The sequence below is a fragment of the Zootoca vivipara genome, chromosome 12 (assembly GCF_965207765.1).
Source record: "Zootoca vivipara chromosome 12, rZooViv2.hap1.1, whole genome shotgun sequence".
Classification (NCBI taxonomy): domain Eukaryota; kingdom Metazoa; phylum Chordata; class Lepidosauria; order Squamata; family Lacertidae; genus Zootoca; species Zootoca vivipara.
Genome location: NC_142595.1, coordinates 10,369,745 through 10,386,145, shown reverse-complemented (window position 1 = coordinate 10,386,145; position 16,401 = coordinate 10,369,745). Strand labels below are relative to the sequence as shown.

The following is a 16,401-nucleotide window of genomic DNA, read 5'->3' as shown; positions in this document are numbered from 1 at the left end:
CCCCATTATTCCAACAGGCTCCGGAACACTTCAGAATTTTGGCTAAACATTTAGATCACCCCATTTCCTGGGTCCTTAATGATGGCCTCGGAGGAGCCACCATTTGCGGTAATGTTTTTGGTGTCCCATAATATCTGTGAGGGTCCACCTTCTTCTTAGAAGAAGGCCTTAAGAGTTCCACAGTTACTCCAACTTCATACAGAGCCAAGAGGGTCTCTTTGAATGTTGTAGTTAAAGTCAATTTTCTATATTCAGACCCAAAGCATGAGCTTTATCCACAGTTGCCCTATGTTCAGGAACTGCATTCGGGGAACATGGTGTTACAGCTAAGTAATTTTAGATGCTGGCTGTACCGGTCTTGCAGAGGCCAATTGTATTATGTCAGTTGTGAAGCACACCATAAACATTTGACTTCTCTCAAATTCCATTATTTAACAACAGCTTCTGCATTCCTGGTGTGTTAGAACGAGCAAGCAAAACAAAAAACTAAACAAAACAAAAAACCAGTTTGGCAACCATGATTAAACAAAAAAGAATACTATGAGAGCACATGCAATTTCGCATTTTTAACTCACTTGAATTATTGCATCACCATGGCTACAGGAATAAAAAAGGGTGTGCTTCCCCGACACTAAACACATTTGTGCAGGAATAAGCACACTATTCTTTGTAGAAAATAATAATGTATTTTTTAAAATGAAATAAAATAAAGCAAGCATCTACATTTATTAGGCTGGCTGCTCACCCAATGACATAACTTTTTAAAATATATATATATATATATATATATATATATATATATATATATATATATATGCATAAGAGCAAAACGATGCTGCAGTTATCAGTGATGGACATTAGCCCTGATGATGCTTGGCCTGTGCTGGGCTGATGCTGGGGTACTCTGCTGCATCCTCCATTATCTGCTACTTTCTAGGTCAGGGGTTGGCAAGGTTTACCTCGCCTGGGCCGGTTCACTCCAGCGGAGATCCCTCTGTGGGCTGGATTGCACGCGCACGCGTGATTTCTGGCACCTGCGCAGACGCAATTTCCAGCGCCGCAGAAGCGAGTCCCCGTGCTGTGCCGATTTAGTGCAGTGCGTGGGGATTCGCCGAGCAGGCGGCTCAGTTCGGGTGTGGCTCGTGGGCCGGTTTAACGCCCCCCATGGGCCGCTTGTGCCCCATGGGCCTTTGGTTGCCTACCCCTGTTCTAGGTAGTCTAGGAGGCTCTGTGCTTGGGCTCCGAGGTTTTGTTTGGCAGCAGATCCAGAATGTTCTCTGGCAGCTGCTGGTCCCTTCCGCTGCAAGATTTGGAATAGAATCATAGAATCATAGAGTTGGAAGAGACCACAAGGGCCATCCAGTCCAACCCCCTGCCAAGCAGGAAACACCATCAAAGCATTCCTGACAGATGGCTGTCAAGCCTCCGCTTAAAGACCTCCAAAGAAGGAGACTCCACCACACTCCTTGGCAGCAAGATCCACTGTCGAACAGCCCTTACTGTCAGGAAGTTCTTCCTAATGTTTAGGTGGAATCTTCTTTCTTGTAGCTTGAATCCATTGCTCCGTGAAACAACCTTTCACCCTCTTCTATATGACATCCTTTTATATATTTGAACATGGCTATCATATCACCCCTTAACCTTCTCTTCTCCAGGCTAAACATACCCGGCTTCCTAAGCCATTCCTCATAAGGCATTGTTTCCAGGCCTTTGACCATTTTGGTTGCCCTCCTCTGGACACGTTCCAGCTTGTCAGTATCCTTCTTGAACTGTGGTGCCCAGAACTGGACACAGTACTCCAGGTGAGGTCTGACCAGAGCGGAATACAGTGGTACTATTACTTCCCTTGATCTAGATGCTATACTCCTATTGATGCAGCCCAGAATTGCATTGGCTTTTTTAGCTGCTGCATCACACTGCTGACTCATGTCAAGTTTGTGGTCTACCAAGACTCATTGATCCTTTTCACATATACTGCTCTCAAGCCAGGTGTCACCCATCCTGTATTTGTGCCTTCCATTTTTTTTGCCCAAGTGTAGTACTTTACATTTCTCCCTGTTAAAATTCATCTCGTTTGCTTTGGCCGAGTTGTCTAATCTGTTAAGGTCATTTTGAAGTGTGATCCTGTCCTCTGGGGTATTAGCCACCCCTCCCAATTTGGTGTCATCTGCAAACTTGCTCAGGATGCCCTCAAGCCCATCACCCAAGCCCTTTATCCAAGATAAAGAATAACATCTCAGCTGTTTCTAATGGACCAGGACTGGCTACAGCTCTGGTGGCTTCCTAAATTAAGTTGGTAAGGAATGGCAGAGGTACGCTGTGCAGCTGGACTTCTGAAAAAAAGAGGATCAGGCTTCGCATTTGGCGGAGGAGAGCAAACCTTCCTCTCCCCCCCCCCCCCCCGGTCACCCTTTCCTTCTCCTATTCAAGTTTGCAACGCAGACGTTTCCTGTGCAAGCCCTTCCAGGTTCACACTGGGTGGAAGATCTTAACTACACACACCCAAAGATGCCCTTAGATATGTGCTCGGCATGCTGCTCGTCTCAAGGAATTATGTAAGTTTCAACCACATGCACGCCCCGAGAGCAGATGCAAGTCTGATATACGGAAAGCTGAAGCCTGCCTGCCGATTGCCACCCTCTGAACAGGATGCCCTGCTCTGTTCTCTAATCCAAGATGGTATTTGTGTGCAGGTTGCAATTACCTCCTTTTGTCCTCCTTCCTGCGGGCGGCATTGACAATGGCTAAACCCCCGAGCTAGTCTCCGTACAAAACAGGGTGCCTACCTAGAAAGTCACTTCAAGCCCTGCTCTCTGCCTCCCCACCCCCCAGTCCTCATTACTGGGTGTATTTTCTTCCTGGGGATATGCCAAGCTAGTTCTATGGCTAGCGTTCTCAGTTTTCCCAATCAAAGCTTCTTACTTTTTCAGCCAGTTTCAGAGCTTCCCTTGCAATGGTGACAAGGTCATTTGAGACGACGTGGCACTATTTCTCACTCTATTCCACACTTAAAAATGGAAAGTGTAATGCTGGTGGTCAACAAAAGAGGTTTAAAGACTGTCTCAAGGCAAAAAAATTTTTTAAATGTAGTTATAAACACCAACAATTGGGAAACACTTGCCATAGCTGCCAAGTCTCCCGTATTCCCCGGGAAACCCCCATTTTTCCGGCTGTTCCCAGCCGAAAAAATGGATTTTTTTTTTGTTTTCCCCCGGTTTATTCTGGCGCAGCGGCCATTTTGGACCTGGGCGGAGCATGCTCAGAAGCGACTTTTGATGCTGCTCTGCCCAGTTCCAAAATGGCTGCAGCGCGACTTCTGGTGCGGCGGCCATTTTGGAACTGGGCAAAGCAGCATCAAGTCACTTCTGAGCATGCTCTGCCCAGTTCCAAAATGGCGGCAGCGCTGCTTCCGGTCTGGTACTTCCGGTCCGATCCCTTATTTTTCAAGAAGGAACTTGGCAGGTATGCCACTTGCCTGCGAGTGCTCCAATGGGAGAACAGCCTTTGCCGAAGGTGTCATGGGCTTTGAAGACGCTCAAACTCAGAACGCAAGGGAGAACCGTGCTAAGAGGAAGGCACACTTGGCAAACACTCACCGTGATCAATTACCTCCTGGAAACCTATGTCCTCTGCCATGGCTTATTATACAATGCCATTTCCCTCTGCCAAGACTCTTCTTGAACAACCATCCCTTGCACTAGCTCTTATTACCGTATATTATTACCGTATTTTCCCGTGTATTAGACGAGGTATTGTGACTCAAAAATCGTGTTTAAAAACTGGGGTCGTGCAATACACAGATAGCGGCATGAGGGGGAGAAGCGGCACAACCACCCGCCCGCCAGTTGGAGGGAGCGCAACTTCCCCCGATGCCGCTGCACGCGGGAAATGATCTAGAGGGTGTTTCCTGTCTGCAGCTGCGTGGGGGGAGTAGCTCAAAAACTTTGGGCCATCTCCCCTCATTTTCTTAAAATTGAGTCCCCCAAAATAGGGTGTGTGTATCTTAAATACGGTATACTTTTTAGTATACAGTCATACCTCGGGTTAAGTACGCTTCAGTTTGAGTACTTTCAGTTTAAGTACTCCGCGGACCCGGAAGTGTTTACTTCCGGGTTCTACCACGCGCGCATGCGCAGAAGCACTCTATCGCCGCTCAGATTAAATATACTTTTCGGGGTGTGAATGGCAGCCCGGAACCAATTAAGTTCTTAACTCGAGGTACCACTGTAATCTTAGGCACTGAAGTGCATGTATATGCAAAAGCAGGGAAACCGGGGTCCTCAGGGTTGGAGCATGCAAATTGCACAAGTGTGTGACCCAGAAACGGGGAGTACAAACCAGCCCGTATTATTTTCTCCCACCTACACATTTGCCTCTGAAAATGGCAGGTAGCCATTGCTTCAGCTGCAAATTCTTGCATAAGGCCCTCAGCCCAAACCTCATCTGTCTTGGCTCAACAATCGGGTCAAATATAATCATCCCTGTGTTGTAACACTGGACTTAATAGTTTGTTCAGACTGGATAAGAGAGAGAAGGAAATCGATCTTTGTGTGTGAGCAGATGGGAAAGAAAATCCTTGAATGCCCCAGAATTTCCCTGCCTCTCTCTTGATGTGAGTGGGCTGAAATTTTCTAGTCACGGCTAACAAAAGGCAGTGAATTCAGATGAAAGTGTCTAACACTATCTCTGGCAAATAACTTTATCTTTTCTGCCCAGGGGGACCCCCCCCCCAATATCAACATTTGCAATTTGTATAGTACTGGCAGGTTTTAATCAAACATGCTTTGAGTATGTTATTTTAAAATCTTGGCAGGGAAGATGGCAATAAATCTGTATTTGTAGTTGCAAACACTTCGGGTTACAGACTCCGCTAACCCGGAAGTAGTATTTTGGGTTAAGAACTTTACCTCAGAATGAGAACAGAAATTGCGCAGCGGCGGTGTGGCGGGAGGCCTCATTAACTAAAGTGGTACCTCAGGTTAAGAATGGTTTCAGGTTAAGAACAGACCTCCGGAACAAATTAAGTTCGTAACCAGAGATACCACTGTACGCTTAAACTTTTAGGTCCACAAAAGCGATCATGGGATGGAGCAATTCCTCTCTGAGGGGAGTTTCATAGAATCATAGAATTGTAGCATTGAAAGGGAGCCCCAAGGGTCATCTAGTCCAAGCGCCTTTTTTGTTTAGCAAAAAGGTGAACAAGAGACGACGTGATAGGGAAAACAACTTATTTGCCCTCTTTAACAGCACAGAATTTGTGGATAGCCAAAGAAACCGAACGTCAGAAGATAGGGAAGGCAGAAAAAAAAGTGCTTCTCTGTACACCGCATAGTCATACTTTGGAATTAGCTCTCAGAAGAGGCCGTGATGACCAACTTGGATAGCTTTAAAAGAGGTGCCTCCATGGTTGGTTGGCGGCACTCTGCTTCCGAATGCCAGTTGCTGGAAATTGCAGGAGGGGAAGAGTGTTCTCGCACTCAGGTCCTGCCGGAGAGACTTTCCCACAGGCATCTAGCTGGCCACTGTGAAAGCAGGGTGCTGAACTATGTGGGTGACTGGCCTGATCCAGCAGGCTATTCTTATGTTTTGTTTTAAATACGGTACTTACTTATTCGAATGGCTCTTGAAGAAGAGCATGGCTCACGAGCATTTGCATTTCTGAAGCTCCGTGCGTTTGACTTCCCTGCATCTGAGGCCTAAAATGTTATCAAAACTTAAACATGGCTCTTCTCACTCGCGGGAGATAAGGTGGCGAACTTGTGTCTGCCTGGTACCATTTCGGATCGGGGTTCACGTGACTTTCTCCCCTCTCACATAGAAGACTATCAGATCAGGGAAAAGAGTGCCGACAACGCCTTCTCGCATTTTCTGCGTGTTCCAGTTGGCATGTTGGTGGGTTTTATTTTTTATTTTGTACAGTAGAGCATGGGGTCGTTTGAGCATCCGCCGGCATTCTGGAGGGCTACAACTGAAGTAAAGGTAAAGGTACCCCTGATGACTCTGGGGTTGTGTGCTCATCCCGCTCTATAGGCCGAGGGAGCTGACGTTTCTCCACAGACAGCTTCCAGGTCATGTGGCAGCGCACGGAAACACCGTACCTATTTATCTACTTGCACTTTGACGTGCTTTCAAACTGCTAGGTGGGCAGGAGCTGGGACCAAAAAGCGGGAGCTCACCCCGTCGCAGGGATTCAAACCACCGACCTTCTGATTGGCAAGCCCTAGGCTCAGTGGTTTAGACCACAGCGCCACCCGTACAGGTTTCCAATTTCCTACATAGTTGGTAAAAAAACTAAGCCTTTAACCAAAGCTTCTTCCAGGAGAAGCTCCACCTTTGCCAACACAGCGTAGCTAAAGCTGCCTTTCCCCCATCATTATGAAAACTGAAAGGGGCCCCAGGAAAGCAAAGATGTGGGTGGGTGAGACACCTGTTTCTTTCGAGAACATCCCAGCCCAAGAACTTAATTAAGAAGAAACTACTTTGTGGAGCAAGTCCTCTTTACTTGCAGCTGGAGTCAAGATTGCTGCCTTGCTGAGATGCAGACAGGCACCCAGGGGCTGAGCTCAGCCACCTGTTTTGCTTGCCGTTGGCCTGGAATATGCGAGATAAGTGACTGAGAGAGCACACCAGAGCTTGTGCAGAATGCTGCTCTTACTGGCAAGTAGCACCGCAGCAGGCGGAGGAGCCGCTCAGAGATCGGAAGCTGTTGTTTCTTCGCAGTACTGTTGTTTGTTGTTTAGTCGTGTCCGACTCTTCGTGACCCCATGGACCAGAGCACGCCAGGCACTCCTGTCTTGCACTGCCTCCCGCAGTTTGGTCAAACTCATGTTGGTAGCTTCGAGAACACTGTCCAACCATCTCGTCCTCTGTCGTCCCCTTCTCCTAGTGCCCTCCATCTTTCCCAACATCAAGGTCTTTTCCAAGGATTCTTCTCTTCTCATGAGGTGGCCAAAGTATTGGAGCCTCAGCTTCACGATCTGTCCTTCCAGTGAACACTCAGGGCTGATTTCCTTCAGAATGGATAGGTTTGATCTTCGTGCAGTCCATGGGACTCTCAAGAGTCTCCTCCAGCACCATATTTCAAAAGCATCAATTCTTCGGTAATCAGCCTTCTTTATGGTCCAGCTCTCACTTCCATACATCACTACTGGGAAAACCATAGCTTTAACTATACGGACCTTTGTAGGCAAGGTGATGTCTCTGCTTTTTAAGATGCTGTCTAGGTTTGTCATTGCTTTTCTCCCAAGAAGCAGGCGTCTTTTAATTTCGTGACTGCTGTCACCATCTGCAGTGATCAAGGAGCCCAAGAAAGTAAAATCTCTCACTGCCTCCATTTCTTCCCCTTCTATTTGCCAGGAGGTGATGGGACCAGTGGCCATGATCTTGGTTTTTTTGATGTTGAGCTTCAGACCATATTTTGCGCTCTCCTCTTTCACCCTCATTAAAAGGTTCTTCCATGATCCCTTCATGGATCACTGCCTTGTCGTGGCGAAGGGGCTTAAATAACTTAGAGAAGTTATATTTTGACCAAACGTGATCCACCTGGAGAAGGAATTGGCAAGCCACTCCAGTATCCCTGCCAAGAAAACTCTATGGACAAAGACAACAGGCTTCGCAGTACTACTAGTTTCAAAATCTAGAGCTGACCAGATGAGCCAGGGAGCATGGATTATGAAACAAACAGTGCCACCTTCACACGTGGCCAGTTCCCAAACCTGCTTTCAAAGACAAGAGTTTTGTTCTTTGGCCGTGTAAAACAAGTGAGGGCAGCACCTCTGAGCAGAACAGATTGCCTGTGAGGGACTGAGCATCTGGGAAAGATAATGAGTCAGCAGCACCACTAATCCTGGGAGTGGCTCAGGAGCAGGAGAGGTCGACAGATTTGGAAAGCCCTTATATAACAGCTCCAAAGGCGATTTAAACCCGTCGCCCTCAAATCTCTTACATAAAAGAAGGCATTAGTGTCAAGCACACTCCGAGCGAGGACAGCCTGACTGCTTATCCTCCAGATTCAGAGCAGCTGGCTTGAAGTAATGCAAGGCCTCTGCTACGTGGTCGCGCAGACCCCCCGATCAGCTTGGGGGCTGGTGTTATCAGTTTGAAGGGCTTTCTGGTCCAAATCCAGGTTAAACATAAAGCACCATATAGAGTCCTTGAAGTTGCTTATTAACAGCACCTGGCAAACAGGTAGACGGATCGCCCATCTGGTCACATCCCACTTTGGTACAATGCACTGTGTTTCCATTTAAGTTATCAGAATCAGGGCCGTCTTAAGCATATCCGGCGCTGTGGTGCAAATATCCCTCTGGTGCCCCCCCCCTCCGGGCAACTCCAAAACAAGGGAGGGGGCAGTGGAAAATGTCTTCTGCCTCCCCCACCACCCCGATCCCCAGCGTGGTGGCGGCGATCAAGCAGGGAGATGTGCTGGCGGACATGTTTTTCGGCGTCAGGGTGCCCAAGAAGGCAGCCCGGGAAGGCTGCGCGCTGCTTTTTGCCAGGAAGCAGGAGGAGGACAACGACCGGGAGCAGGGCCGTCTTTAGCAGATGCAGAGGCTTGGGAGGGAAGCTGCGCGCAGCTTCCTTCCAAAGCCTCTGCGGGGATCGCTCTCCTCCTGCGGAGGCTTGGGAAGGAAGCTGAACGCCCGCCATTTAGTTGGCAGGGCGCTGCTGGCGGGCGTGCAGGGAAAGGGGAGGCTGCCAGCAAAGCCGTGCAGCTCCCCCACTCACTAGGGCGCCCCTGAGAGGCCGGCGCCCTGGCGCCACGAACCACTAAGACCAATGAGAAAGACGGCTCCAATCAGAATTAATTCTAAGTACACCTCAATATCAGCGCTGGGAAATTTTACGCAATCTTGTCCCATTTTCTTCTGTTTTAGTGATCTGTACGTGGCCACGCTATGCTCTTAGGGTGCGAAACCAGCGTTGGAAATTTGCTAGGCGCATTTTGCACCTGGCTATCGGCCCCTTGCGACCAAGTGAAGATGTCCGGGTGCCAGTTTGTCGTCACCTGCCATCTGGAGGTGCAGCCTGGGGATACTTGGACCTCAACTGTTTTTGCACACTTAATCCCACATCCTGCCTACCCGTTTATATTTTATCTGCCTAATCAGAATGAATTTCAGGAACCAAAGAGTTGTGCTGAAAAATACGGCTTTCGAGCTGCCTGGACCCAAAATGGCAACCGGACATTCCGTTTTGGTGCCCGTAACTCTGGTTTAAGGAACCCCTTGGTGCCTGGCTTATATATCTGGGGTTCTCCTAACACTGTGTGAAACTTAACATTTCCTCTCAAGCGCCTAAAACTAAACCACAAGAAACACGTGCTGTGGAGGAATATTACCAGTGCCAAGAATCAGACTTCACCGGGCCCAGCCCAAGAATATGAGAAGCAAGTACTGTACATGAAAAAGGTCTATTTGGTGCACAACAGTGATTGTACTTCATAATCTCAACCTCTCTCCCTTTCGTTCTTTATTAGTTGCTTCATAACACACGTTCTCTGAGGGACAAAACACATTTGCATCAGGTGGGAGAGCGGCTTGAAATTAAGAGGGTGCAATTTCTAGGCAAAACATGAACTCTGGTACGTCTCGTACCGGCTGCTCTCACAATAATTGCTTTGAGCTATGCTTAAATTGCAGACCTAAAACCAGTTCCCAGCCGGTTTGGCTGCTGTGGCTTTTGTCCAGGAAGGAAACAGAATAATTCTCATTTAGTAGACCAAGGAGTCCCCTGTACCCAAGGGCTTGATCCAGGACAGGACTTTAGCCACAGGATGTGTTTTGAGCGCCAGAATTCAGTTCTTGAATGTGAAAACACCCAACAAGGCAGAAGAGCAGCAAAGTGACTTTCTCTTGCAACTCTTGAGTAATCTGAGCTGCTTCTCCTTCCTCTACCTGAGGCGGATCCCAGGGCAAACCACACATTACATGTCAGTCCTGCAAGTTGCTATCCTGACTTTTTATTTTTTTTTACTTCTAAGTTTCAAATGCTTTCTTTTGGTAGGGTGGGGGAAGATATAGATTTGACTGGAGTGGCGCTTTGGGTGCTTGATTTTCCTTCCTGCTGCTAGGGTTTTCCCAGTCAAAATTCCTTCCAGACAACTGCTTGCCCCAGTAGGGAAGGGTGGCGGCAGGCCACCACAGGGAAAACAACAGCCTTGATTTTGCGCCAGAAAACATTACATCCCCCAAATGCACGAACTCCATCATTTTACTTTAGAAGGTTGATTAAAAGTTCTGTGCATCAGTCGGTAGAGCATGAGACTCTTAATCTCAGGGTCATGGGTTCAAGCCCCACATTGGGCAAAAATATTCTTGCATCGCAGGGGGTTGGACTAGATGACCCTTGTGGTCCTTTCCAACAATTCTGTGATTCTGATTCTATGAAAAGCTGCATTCCAACATGCATGGGTCCAATAAATTTCCTCAGAAGCTCTGTGTAACTGATGGCATGTGTTCAAATGTAGACATTAAATGCAGATGAATTAAGTACCTCCTCTTGGCAATGTCCACAGCTTATTCCCACCCACCCCTCAAAAAAACCAGGCAAAAATTTGAAAAGAGTCCAGGGTGGGGGAGAGGATTTGTAGGATTGGCAAGCATGAGCCCTTCTCACCGATGGATTCCAGGAAGAAAAAAAACCTTCTGCCCCTGTGTTCTCATGTCCACAAATGTGGACTTCCTTGCCAAATTCCAGCCAGAGCATTAGCATTAGCAGACTCTAGAAACACGGTGATGTCCCATTGTGTATCGAAGGAAGGAAGCCCACACTTAATTCCTCCTCATCCACTAACAAAGGAGCAGTCTCTTCCCCAATGGGCACATGCAGGAGCTGACACGTAAAATAAGAACGGAATAAATCTTCACCGTACACACACACACACACGAGATTGGGATGCCAGACTGTCCGGAAATCTGGTGTTTTCGCTGAGCATGTTTGCCAGCCCCCAAAACAGTGTACTGTACTCTTTTCCAGCAGCGTGTCTGAGCCAGTGCCAAGTTCCCACCCGCCTCCATCCCACCCCACCAGCTGCTACCCAAATGTGGTATCGGTTTGATTTTGTTGACGGAGGTTAGACCCACAAGGGGCAAGAACTGTTGGATGCTCTGATCTGCGCCCCTAAGCCTAGATATGTGGGGCCTGGGTTAAGAGGAGCAGATGGAAACAAAAGCACAATGCATGTGCATGTCTGGAGCAAAATGCTGGTTTAGAAGTGAAGGAAAATGCAAAAAGGAGAACCACCAGTTTTCTTTCTTTTTTATCACCGGCCACCTTATTGCACCGACAAGTGTATTGATAAATGTCCGGCTGCAATGTTTGCAACCATCACCTCTGGTTATCTTCAAATAAAGATTTGCACGCTCAGAGGCGTCCTTAGTTGAGAAGCCTCCAAACCCTGCAGCTGAAAATGGCTTCTGGGGCTGATCTAAACAAAGCCTGAGCGAACAATGTGGATCTGTGCCTTTATAAGGCTCATGGAAAACCTGGGCGGGCCGACACTGTCAGCGCAAAAGCAGATGGAATTCTACAGCGATGCAAAGCCCCTCGCGTCAAACGCACCCCTCCCCTCCTCGTCAACGCAGGCAGTCTCTCACACCAGAAGAGGAAACTGGGAGAGTGGCAACCAGTCCTTCATCTCCAAAATGAATTGTGCTTAGCCCTAAGCCTCCCTAGAAGTGAGGAGCTATCTGTGGGTACCTATCAAGGAAGGGGGAAGCAACCTAATAATCACTGGGACATGTAAAGGAACTCCTGAGTCCTCATCTTCCTGCATAAGCCTGTCTTCACTACTGAGCAGCCACAACTCATGGGGGTGTATCCAGAGGTTTGTGGGTAGAAAACGAAAGGCCCTGAAAAGCCCTGAGCTCCAGCCTCTCTTTCTGCAGGGGTTTAAGCATTACCTTCCGTTCCAGGAAAGACTACCTTTATAAACATCATGCAAGCAGCGTTCGAAACTCCCATTGTTCTGGGCGCATTTTGCGACAGGGGATTTCATTAGTGCCAGCAGTTCAGATCAAAACTGCAGAGTGGAAGGAAAGGAGGACCCTTTTCTGCCTCCCCACTTCCAGCTACTCTCAGAAGAATGGAGAAGGGACCCTCTTAAGAATATTAGGTGCTTGGACAGGGGAAGGACCACTAGACCATGCTAAAAAATGAACATAATATTTTAGCTGCACTTCATTCATTTTCAGCTTTGTATTCTTGTTATAAGACATTCCGTTGTTGCGCCATAATCTAGATTTAAGGTGCCCTTTAGCTCCTAGCTTTCCCATCTCAGTTTTTAACACAGCACGCAAGCGGCTCTGCGTTCTTCCCTTATATATCATCTCGTTCATCTCCTTAGCATGCTAAAACCCTCCCTCACCCTTGTGCACAAAAGATGACACAAATGCTTCGTCCCCAACTATGAAAAGAATGGTTTTTTTAATAATTTAAGGTTTGTTTTCTAAAAAAGAAAAAGAAAAACAGGGGTGGGGAGCCCAGAAAACATTACTTTCTTTTTGAAAAGATATAAACAAATAATGCGGTTGGCACACGATGGACCTCCAACTCTTTGGAAAATTCCCCCTTTCTCCCCAAACTACCAGCCTCCCGGGGAATCCAGGTCAGGGGAGGCTGCCAAGATGCTTTCTTACTGCCCATGGCAAGTTTTATCCCTGTTATTTATTCAGTTTGTATACTACCCACCATCCGAAGATCACAGGGTGGTTCACAACATAAAAATACAAAAACGAGGGCACAATTCTTACGTCCAAAAAACAGAGTCACCAAAGAGGAAATTGTCTGGCTTGCAACCTCGCATTGCTCAAAAACAATGTCCTTGGGTGGCAATAAACTGCGGTCCAGGTGCAAAATGTCTGAATCCCCCCGAGATTATCTCACACCCCAGTTTCTCAGCGCTTCTTCTTGCTGGTGCGAAGGGCTTTTTTGCGCTTGAGAATCATTTCGTAGAGTTTCTCCAGGCCTTGCTGAAGGCCCTGTCCACTGACAGCGCTGCAGCCCTGGATGTGGTTCGAGGTGGAGGCACACAGTTCGTGCAAGCCGAGGAACTTCTCCACCTCGGCTACGGAGAGGGCCTGGGCCACATCCTGCTTGTTGGCCAGCACCAACATGGGGACGCCCTGGTTTTCCGAGGAGCGGACGATCTTGTGCAACTCCACGCGGGCCTCCTCCAGCCGCTCGGCCTCCGAAGCGTCCACCACAAACACGACTCCATCCGTGCGGCGCATGTAGGATTTCCACAGGGGGCGCAACTTCTCCTGGCCGCCCACATCCCACACCTGGAAAGTGATGGCGCGTGAGCCGCCCAGTGGCACCCGAATCTTCTCCATGTTGAAGCCCTTCGTGGGCGCGCTCTTGACAAACTCTTGGAACTTCAAGCGGTACAGCAGCGATGTTTTGCCGGCTGCATCCAGACCAACCACCACCACGTGCAGGGCCTGCAAGTGGGGCATGAAAGGGGGCCCTGGGGCCAGTTGGTTCCCCATAGTCCTCTGGAGCACAGCCAAACTTTGAAGCGTTGCCGGTGGCCGGATTATTTTTCCGCTCACGGCAGTTGTGGAACTGTGGCAACAAGACACAGAGATACAGTTAATGCAAAATACAAACCTATGCGCACATACTTTGCCTCACTATGGGCAATGCTTGAAGATGCAGCATTTTTTGAGGGGGGGGGTATTGTTAAAGAGATGCTGATTCAATAAACAGGGGAAATTGGAACATTTAATTGGTTTTTTTGTGAACTACCGGTAAGGCTTTTGAGTCTACTCTTCAGATGTCAAAGTAATCCCTTAGGTAAACATCTCAAATTCCTTGATTCAAACAACACTCTCACAAACCCTCCTTCCCAGAAAAGCTGAATTCACACAGAGGACAACCGATCTGGAGAAACTGGTTTTCAGAGAAGCTGAATCGTGCCTATGTGCAGATCCACATTAACTGGTAACTTTCCTCTCCATTAGTTTATTTTAAAACATTTGCATGCTACTTTTTCCATATTCATTTCAAAAATAAGTTAATAAACTAAATAGTTAATAAACTATCTGAAGAAGTGTGCATGCACACGAAAGCTCATACCTATGACAAACTTAGTTGGTCTCTAAGGTGCTACTGGAAGGAATTTTTATTTTATTTTTGTTTCGACTACGTCAGACCAACATGGCTACCTACTTGTAAAAAAAATCTGTAAAATAATACATCATCATCAACAACAACACAGCCTGTAACAGGAAGGAAAAGCACAACAACAACATCTCTATAAAGGCATAGCTGCCAAGTTATCCCTTTTTTACAGGGATTTTCCCTTATGCTGAATAGGCTTCCTTGCGAGAAAAGCGAAAACTTGGCAGCTATGCTATAAAGGACAAAAGAAAGACGCTAAGTTTAAAAGACTAAAAAGTTTTTTGTTGTAGTTTTAAGTAAGAAGTGAGGTGTTTTGTTTGTGTGTTTTTAAAAGAGAGTTCAACAACACTGGGGCCACTACAGAGAAGTCTCCAGTGCTTGTAGCCTCAACATAAGGAGGAATCTGAAGCAGTGATTTACTAGAACATCTTAAAGGGGGGGGGGAAGCTATCCTCCCCCCTCAAAGACTTACATTCCTCCCCCTCAATACCTTTGGATTACTGGCCAAGGATAGAAGCAGCATTAGTACTTTAAATAGGCACCATGGCTGGTGGCAGACAGAGCCTAAAGAGGTCGTTTGACCAGGATCTGTGCTCAAAAACCCTCCAAAGATGGGCATTTAGTATTTCCTTCCAAAACACAACCCTCTCTAATGCTGCAATACCAGCTGAATGTTTACAGAAAGGTATGCACAAAAAAAGTGCTGGGCTGAGCAGCAGCACATAAGAAATGCAATAAGCAAAACAAAAATTAAAAAGTATCAAAACAATCCAATTAATAAAACAGTAACAGAGCGACAACATGGGGCGGAAGTGCCAGAACAGGCAAGCTATTAAGTCACCTTATTTCAACTACGCTGTTAGAAGGTGCCGAGTCTGCAGAAAGAGAAGCGAGGAAAAGCCTTTTTTTCCAAGAAAGCGGACGCGCCCTCCCAAATTCCCCATTCCCGGGCGATAAAAAATGCACTCTGTACTTGCCCAGGGACACCCTCTCCTACCTAGTTCCGCGTCTGCGCCGAAAGGAGACGCGGGCCGAACTGAGATTCGCAGGCTAGGAAAATGCCCTCTGTACATGCTCAGGGGCACCCTCTCCTACCGAGTTCCGCGTCTGCACCGAAAGCGGGCCGAATTCAGAACCGGGGAGGCCTAGAAGGGATCGCAGGCTCCAGAGATCGAGAGAGATTACCTTCCATGGGGATTCCGAGTTGGCAGCTGCGCGCCCGCCGCCGCCGCAGCAACAGCAGCAGCAGCACCTTCGCCGAGAAGCCGCCCGTAGCCCGGGCTCTCCACGCGCCCAGCTCGCCCGCAGATGCCTCTCGACTCCCGGGGAGAGGAAAGGCGAGGCCAGCTCGGCAGAGTCAACGCTCCCGAAGCCAACCAGCGCCCGAGACGCGGCTGCGGGGAAGGCGCGGGGGAGGCTTCCTGGAAACGGACCAATCGGAAGCGCGCGCTCGACAGCGCCTCCACCGTCGCCGCCTCGGAACTGCAAGCGCTTTCTTCTCCAAACGCGCGCGCTGCGCTCGCTCCCTTGGCACGGAGTTTTGAGCTGTCGCCTCCGATCCAGGACTTTTTAAAAAAATTTCTATGCAGAGAGGCAGCCGGGTTTGCAGCTCTCTGGAGGCATTCTTTATTATTATTATTATTATTATTAGTTCTAGATTTCCACGCTTCCCGTCCGTGGGCGGCTCACAACAACACAGAGCGCAAAATGTGTCGTGGATAACAAGAACGAGCTCGGTCTCGGTGTCGAGGGCTCGAGCGCCCCCACGTCGGGCAAAAAGATCCCCGCGTTGCAGAGGGTTGGACTAGGCTAGATGACGAGCCTCCCTTCCAGCTCTACGATTCTATGCACAAGAAACCACAAACACATTTAAAAGGACATGGGGGTGTCAATCGGCCAAAGGCCGCCTTTGAGTCCTTGTCGGGGGAGGGAAAGGCTGGATATAAATAAATACACATTTCTTGCATGTAGAAAGCTCGTTGCCGGGGAGAAGGGGTCGTCTCCTTTACACGCTAGCTTTCTCTGCGCGGGGACCTCTGCTCGTGCAAAGGCACAATTCTAATTCCCCTCCCCCCCGGAGCCTGGTTTTCAGTCCTGCAGCTCTGAGATCCAAGAAGTAACAAACACGAGCACGTTCTCTCCCCCACCCCGCTTTTTATTTTATTTTATTTTATTACGGCCATCGCTCGCGCGCACAGGATAACTGCAACCAGCCCGCCGCATTTTGCACTGACTTGCTCCGCTTGCAAACGTTTCAGATTCCCGCTTCCCTCCACC

General features: G+C 48.2%; 1 protein-coding gene across 1 annotated transcript; it reads right to left on the bottom strand.

The window, feature by feature from the left end:
• Positions 1-12,404: 12,404 nt before the first annotated feature.
• Positions 12,405-15,447, bottom strand: ARL4D (ARF like GTPase 4D). The gene is made up of 2 exons (XM_035137150.3): positions 15,310-15,447; positions 12,405-13,566 (listed from the first exon to the last, which is right to left on the bottom strand). Exon 2 carries the CDS (start codon positions 13,488-13,490, stop codon positions 12,897-12,899), a length of 594 nt encoding a protein of 197 aa, XP_034993041.2. The 5' UTR covers positions 13,491-13,566; positions 15,310-15,447; the 3' UTR covers positions 12,405-12,896.
• Positions 15,448-16,401: the final 954 nt, after the last annotated feature.